The sequence below is a fragment of the Tenrec ecaudatus genome, chromosome 18 (genome assembly GCF_050624435.1).
Source record: "Tenrec ecaudatus isolate mTenEca1 chromosome 18, mTenEca1.hap1, whole genome shotgun sequence".
Lineage (NCBI taxonomy): Eukaryota > Metazoa > Chordata > Mammalia > Afrosoricida > Tenrecidae > Tenrec > Tenrec ecaudatus.
This window is the reverse complement of record NC_134547.1, coordinates 20467527-20474885: the sequence shown is the minus strand read 5'-3', so window position 1 is coordinate 20474885 and position 7359 is coordinate 20467527. Positions and strand designations below refer to the sequence as shown.

Here is a 7359-nt window from a genome sequence, read left to right as displayed (position 1 = left end):
CCATCAGGACAGCCCTAGTGCCCACTTCCTTTTCCTGTATTTTGGTTACCTGCTCCTCACCCCCCAACACTCCCTGTTGTACTTGAGTTCAATTTAGTGGAGCTCCGCTCACATCTAACCAGTCGGGGCCTCGCTAGCCTACACGAGTGAAGGTGAAGGGATGCAACAGGATTGAGATGGCTCTTTCTGGGAAGGCTGTTGTGTGAGGCTGGGTGGACTAGAGAAACAAATTCATAACACTCGTATATGTGTAAGAGAGAACTTTACATCAAAGAGGAATTGTATATTAAGAAAACACCCCAGCCCAGTCCAGTTCAAGTCCCTAAGTCAAATATTAGCCCACATGTCCAATACCAGTCTATCAATTCCTCTTTAGACTCACGTCACACATGCAATGATGTGAAATGCAGGAAGCTCACAGGCCAGTGGGTGGAAAGTCTTGTGGATCCAGTGGTGGTGGAAGCATCTCAACGCTGGCAGGGGTCTCCACGTGGCTCCTTCAGCTCCAGGGCTCTGGCTCCATCGGCATCGCTCTATATGGCTTGTCAACAGGCATGTCTCGCAGGATGATGAAGCATAGAGAGTGGGTCTGGCCTCCAGTGAGCTATTTAATCTCAGTGACGCCTCCAAGTGAGGTCATCAAGCTGCGACCTGATTGACAGGCTACACTCCACCCCTTCACTCTTAATAGTCTCACATTGACACCAGAGTATGCAACTACCACAGCGGGGTAGAAGAGGTGAGATTTGATTGGGTGGGGAGCATTACGGGCTGTGTGTGGGAGTCAGGAGAAGGAATGGTGGCGGCGGGCACTGTGGGAACAAAAGGAAGGAAACGCAGAGTGCAAGAGGTGCTGGGTGTTTCAGGAGCCCCGGCAGCCTTTGACCCAGAAGAGATGACATGCAAAGAGAAGGCTTATCGGTAAGAGCACGTGAGCTGGGGTCCTGATTCCACAACTTCTCTACTGTGTGGCTTTGGGCAAGTAAAGCCACCTCCATGTGTCCTCATCTGTCAGGGACCCTATAAGCTCTCCTAGGCCCAGGAAGGTGCACCAGGTGATGAGCACTTCAGCTGGAGGGCGTGCCGTGCAGCTCGGAGCAGAAACAGCGTGACCGAAGATTCCAGAGAGGAGGAGGTGGGGACAAGCGGCAAAGGACGAGTTTGCATTGGGACAGGTGAGAGATAAGGATGGAGACACGGATGGACGTCCAACCCCTGAAGGGTTTGTCAGCCACCGGGAGGACTTTGACCTTGCTCTGAAGGTTTGGGGAGTTTGGAGGTGATGGAGATGGTGACTGGACATCACCTGCAGAGATCTGACTGACTTTATCAGGAGTTCTTCTGGGCGTATGATCAACCGTGGTCTAATCAACACTCTTCAAGTTGAATGTCTATCCGAGGAAGCTGGGAATCCCGGCAATATTCAGCTCTGATTCAGTAGGTAGGGGGTGAGCGTGAGGGTTAGTATTTCTATGTTCTTGAATAACCCACCAAACCAAACCCATGGCTGCCTATCCCCTCTGACTCACGGCCTTGCTATAGGACAGAGGAGAATGTCCATTACCACAGCTGGCCACTGTCGGGAGCTGCGTGTCTCCCCACCCTGGATTTTAGCCATTGAATCTACTCTCGCCATACAAACTGCCCAGAGGTTTTTCTGCCCTTTGTTCCTTTCCCGCCAGAAGGTGGCTGCCCTGACCCTGCTAGGATTGGTGATCTTTCACTAGCAGCTGCTATGCTCATTGGTCAATACATGACTGATGGCATCTCCCCCCAGGCTCACCAGGAATGCTTCATTAGCATACTTACCTGTTTGATCAGTTGCTCGCCATTCCTTCCTTGTTTGGACATGCACGACTATTGGCTACCTCAGATCTACCCTATTTTACATGTGACGTAATGGTGCCAGCCCCTCACTGACTATTTAAACCTCTGCTCTCAACTCAATAAATGAGGCTTGATCAGATTCCTGTCTTGCCTCCATTTCTCGTGCCCTTGCCCATCTTCATTCCCAGTCCCTCTTTCAGGTCCATGTTCTTGATGTCCTGCGGGACAGAACAGGCCACCACATCGTTCTCCCACACGGCGCCTAGTGGGTTTGAACCCCTGTCCTTCCAGGTATACGTTGGACTCTTCACCACTAAGTTCCCAGGTAGGGCCACGCTCCTGTGTTGCCAGGGTCTACGGCAGACTCCTCATTTTATGTAGACATACATGTATTCCTCTTTATCTTCTCTGGGTACGCACTACTCTCACCTCCCAACAATTCTCTTGGAGAGGCAGACGGTCACGGAGAGCAGGGCTGTTATGTGCATGTCATTTCTGTCATTCATGATCTGGTTCTTAGTTGCCCCAATCATCATCCTGGGTCTCTGCACACCTGGTAGAAAGCTCGGGACACCCTGCAGTCCTTCGTGGTGAGCATCCCCTGGACAGATCAGTTCATGACCGTGAGGCCGTACGGATGGGTGGTAGGTCCTAGTCCCTTAGGAGAGAAAATGCCACCGTGAGTCCAAGAACACCTGGAGCCACCAGACGCTCAAAGACAAAGCCTTCCCCTGCATCCGTGCGTGAACACGGTCCTGCAACCCCCTGAATTCAGACGCCGAGCCTCCAGAGCCGGGAGACAACCGCTCCCATTCGGATACTTGCCCCCCTCTCGCTGGTCCTTTGAGAAGGCAACCCGGAGTCTCTCCACCAGCATCTCTCTTGTCTCTGCTAGTTTGGAGCTTTTCCTAGTGTGCCAATTGAGGAGACAGGGTTACCTCGTCTCTCAGCGTCCCACGCCCGTCCCTGGTCCATGTTCCCTGGGGAAGGTTGGCTCTTTGTCGTTGGTTGGCAGGTGTCCCTGGTGGCGTCTGACTTCTCACCCAGTGTCAGTTGTCCTGCCTTCTGGTTTGTATGCGCTTTGGGAGTTTCATCTGGAGGCACGTTTTCTGGGACCGCTAGATGCCCCGCAACGTTCCTGTGTGGGCCAGGGTTCTCTAGAGAAGCAACAACAGGACACTTTTGATGTTACCGTAGATCTAGATATGGATATGGATAGATAACAGAGCACAAAATAATATAACAGCTAACTGGTCCACACAGCAGCACAGTGGGCTCAGTTCAACTCACTTCCATGGAACAGTTAATAGACTGGAAGTCCTTCACCTCAGAGGGCCCTTGGGTCCAAGGTCAAGGAAGCAGACTGCTGAGTCTTCCCTAGGGCAATGCAGGCAGCAAAGAGCAGGGCGGGTCACCAACAGTCAGCAAGCCGACAGGATCTGACCGTCCCAAGCCCAAGTGATGTGCACACCAGCAGCGTGGCTGTGAGATACAAAAAGATTTCTCCCAAGTTGACTCCCCCAAATATATTCCAAACTTAACTGCTTGCTACACATGGCAAATGACTATACACTTGGAGGTCAATGAAAGTAGGTCAGAGGTTATCCTCCCTAAGGGTTGTCAGCCATCTAGAGCAATCAGACTGGATAGTCTGTCCCACCCTAAGTAGGGCCCACTCCCTGCTGAGAAGGATAGTAGTAGATTGTTTCCCTGAAGGGGAGCCCAGGGAGGTCAAGCCCACTCAAGGGGGACCAAGGTTAGGCGACCATATTGAGTCTAAGGTCTGCTCTTCTTGTCACATGCATACCCCGAGTCCCTCCCCTTCCTATTATGTGTACACTCCTAGCTCATCCCCTTCCTGTCATACTTACGCCTATTATAGAACCCCTTCCTGTGAGGTGTGTCTTTACCTGTAATTAGGGGTCCTGCACGCCCCCAAAGATATCTAAGCCTGGGTTAGCAATAAATAGCTCTCACCCTCTCTCTCGCTCCTGCAATTTCCGACCTTCCACACCCTCATGTGGACCACCAAGTGGGACGGAGGTGAGCATGCTACCATAAAATGTGTCACTTCTTTGTTACTCTCTCTCTCCCATCTCTCCCACTTCGCTATAACTTTATTATAATCTTTATATATCTTAACCATACAATTTCACATACCAAACCCATGATTAGTTGTGGTGGACTGGCTTCCCCCACAGTGTGGGGAAGCAGGTCTCAAAGGAACCTTGTATTAGTCTGGGTACTTTAGAGAAGCAAATCCATAGAAACTCATGTCTAAGAGAGAGTTTTATATAAAGGTTAAGTGCACATCAAGAAAAGTTCCCAACCCAGTGCTGCCCAAGCCCACAAGTCCAACATTAACCCATTAACCCATATGTCCAACATCAGTCCACAAAGTCCTCCTCCATCTCACAAAACACACTATGATGCCGACTGCAGGAGGAAAGCCGAATCAGTGAATGTGTGCGCATCTCAGCACTGGCAGGAGTCTCCACACGGCTGCTACAGGACCCAGGGGTGCATCGGGGTAGGTCCATGCGGCTTCTCCTTGAGGATGTCTTGCAGGAAGTAAGTCTTGCCAGCTAAAGCAGGGAACAGGCTAAGGCAGCTGCACCCTGGTCCGACCATCAGAGAGCAAGAAACCTGAGAACTAGAAAGGTGAGGCTCACCGAACCATTTATCTCTCCACCCTTCAACTAACCCCACATGTGTTTATCAGCCAGGTTGACACAATAAACTACCTCGTACCTCAAGTTCTAGTGACAGGGTTGGCAGTCCCACAGGTAGTGTAGCTCACAAGTTGAGGCAAAGAAGTAGCTAAGGCAGCCCGACACTGATCTGATCACCAGAGAGCAAGAGAGAGAGGTGGAGCTTGCTGAGCCATGTATCTCTTTGCCCTCCAATCAAACTGCACCCTTATTAATCCCACAGGTTCCAATTGGCCAGGTTGGCGCAATAGACCTACCTAAACAGTTCTCTAAGCTTAGAGGTGTAAAACAGCAATCACTTACTACTGTGATCTCTCATGGTTCTCAGAGTGAGTGGGTGAAACAGGGGTCTTCTGTTACTAGAGAGAGACAGTGTCTAGAACTGGGGTTGTCTCTCTCTGGGCTTCTTCCATCAGGTGAAGACTGGCTGCCGGCAAGAACACGCCTCCCTGTGCCCTGGGCTCCCCGACAACATTGCTGCTCAGTTCCAGGAACAAGCATCCCAAGAGGACTAGCCAGGTGCCTCTGATAACCAAGCCTCAGAAGTCCCTCAGCGCCATTTCTGTCACATTCGATTTTCCAGAAAATCAGCACCAAGGCTGGTTCACATTGAAGATGAGGGGTGTTAGACACCAGTTTCTGACGGGACGAGTGTCAAAGACTTTGTGGACATGTCACGCTGAGAGCCTCCTCTACTTCCTTTTTATGCCCTTTTTCCTATATCATTTTATTGGTGGCTTGTACAATTCTTATCACAATCCATACATACATCCATTGTGTCAAGAACATATGTATATTTGTTGCCATCATCATTCTCAAAACATTTGCCTTCCACTTGAGCCCTTAATATCTGCTGCTCATTTTCCTCCTCCCTCTGCACTCCCCCCACCTCATGAACCCTTCATCATTCATAAATTATTTTGTCATATATTACACTGTCTGACATCTACCCCTGCCTTTGTCTCTGCTGTCCCTCCCCCAGGGAGGAGGTTATACATAGATTCTTGTAATCAGTTCCCCCTTTCTACTCCACATTCTCTCCACCCTGCAGGCATCGCCACTCTCACCACTGGTCCTGAAGGGATCATCTGCCCTGGATTCCCTGTGTTTCCAGTTGCTATCTGTACCAATGTACATCCTCTGGTCTAGCCAGATTTGTAAGGTAGAATTGGGATCATGATAGTGGGGGGAGGAAGCATTTAAGAACTAGAGGAACGTTATATGTTTCATCATTGCTACCCTGCACCCTGACTGGCTCGTCTCCTCCCCACAGCCCTTCAGTAAGGGGTGTCCGGTTGGCTACCAATGGGCTTTGGCTGTCCACTCTTCACTCACCTACATTTTCAATGATATGGTTTTTTTGTTCTTTGATACTTGATACCTGATCCCTTTGACAGTTCATGGTCACAGGACGGTGTGTTTCTTCCATGTGGGCTTTGATGCTTCTGAACCAGATGGCCACTTGTTTATATTCGAGCCCTTAAGACCCCAGACGCTATATCTTTTGATAGCTGGGCACCTTCAGCTTTCTCACCACATTTGCTTATGCACACATTTTTCTTCATTGATCGTATCAGGGAGGTGGGCACCCATTGATATGATTTTTAGTTCTTTGATGTCTGATAACTGGTCCCTCTACACCTCGTGGTCAGCCAAGCTGGTGTGCTTCTTCCATGTGGGCTTTGATGCTTCTCAGCTAGATGGCCGCTTGATTATCTTCAAGCCTTTAATATCCCAGACGCTATGTCTTTTGATAGCTGGGCACCGTCAGCTTTCTTCATCACATTTTCTTTTTTTTTTTTTTTTTGAGTTTAAATGCATTTTATTTTAGACAACCTACACGACATTTTTTTTTCCTTAAAAAAAAAAAAGCCTCCGCTCCAAATAAATCAGGGTCAAAAGTAAATGAAGAGCTCACGATGATATCAGTTCCGTTTGTCTAAGTCCTGGTGTCGTGTGGATGAACAGCAGCCAGTCGGGATGAGGCATCGGTCGTGAGTTGCCCACGGTGTTAACATTTCTCCATCTCTAAGCCATCCTTAAAGAAGATCATATATGGGGTGACACCATCTTCACGGTAGTCCAGCAGAGCAACCATGCCATCTGGATTCATGTTCTCACCAATAAAGAACTGGTAGTTTTTGAAATTTGCAAGGATGTTCTTGATTTGTTCTGCAGCACCTGTCATAAAAGGCTTTACTCTTTCTGGTTTCTGTTCTTCAAGTTTGCCTTTGATTGATTTCATGTAGTCTTTGATGTACTTCTTGTAGGCTTCTTTTGTGAAGCTGGTTTCCTGCAAGTGATGGTTCATGACAATATCAACACCAGTGACCACGGTGCTTTCTGCTGCATCACCATCGGGGCCTTCAGCTGAGGCATTACCCCCAATGAGGGCGTCATCGATGGCACCTTCGGTCCTACTGACCATCTTCCCCTCCACTTCCAGACACAGCCCGTCTGCGATCTTCCGGATCTTGTAGATGTCGGAGAACATCTCATCATGGCTGATGACGTCCCGGTAGATGATCATGATGGCGGCTGAAGGGAGACAGCGGCGGCGCTAGCTTAGCAGGAGCCCGGAGCTCTGAGCGAGCGTGGTGCGGCCGGAGCGGCGCTCGGGGGGGAGGGGGCCATCACATTTTCTTATGCACACATTTTTCTTCAGCAATCGTGTCGGGAAGGTGTGCATCCTGGAATGCCAATTTATTTGAACAACGTGTTCTTGCATTGAGTAAGTGCTTGAGTGGAGGCCCAATGTCCATCTGCTGCCTTAGTACTTAACCTATAAATATATGCGCATAGATCTGTTTCCCCACACTCT

General features: G+C 49.5%; 1 protein-coding gene across 1 annotated transcript; it reads right to left on the bottom strand.

Moving 5' to 3' along the window:
• Nucleotides 1-6323: 6323 nt before the first annotated feature.
• LOC142432092 (translationally-controlled tumor protein-like) lies at nt 6324-7083 on the bottom strand. The gene has a single exon (XM_075537168.1). The coding sequence runs from the start codon at nt 7066-7068 to the stop codon at nt 6550-6552; it is 519 nt and encodes a 172-aa protein (XP_075393283.1). The 5' UTR covers nt 7069-7083; the 3' UTR covers nt 6324-6549.
• Nucleotides 7084-7359: the final 276 nt, after the last annotated feature.

Excerpts from the sequence above, each read along its gene's own strand:
- LOC142432092 (XM_075537168.1), bottom strand. The coding sequence starts at position 7,068 with ATGATCATCTACCGGGACGTCATCAGCCATGATGAGATGTTCTCCGAC.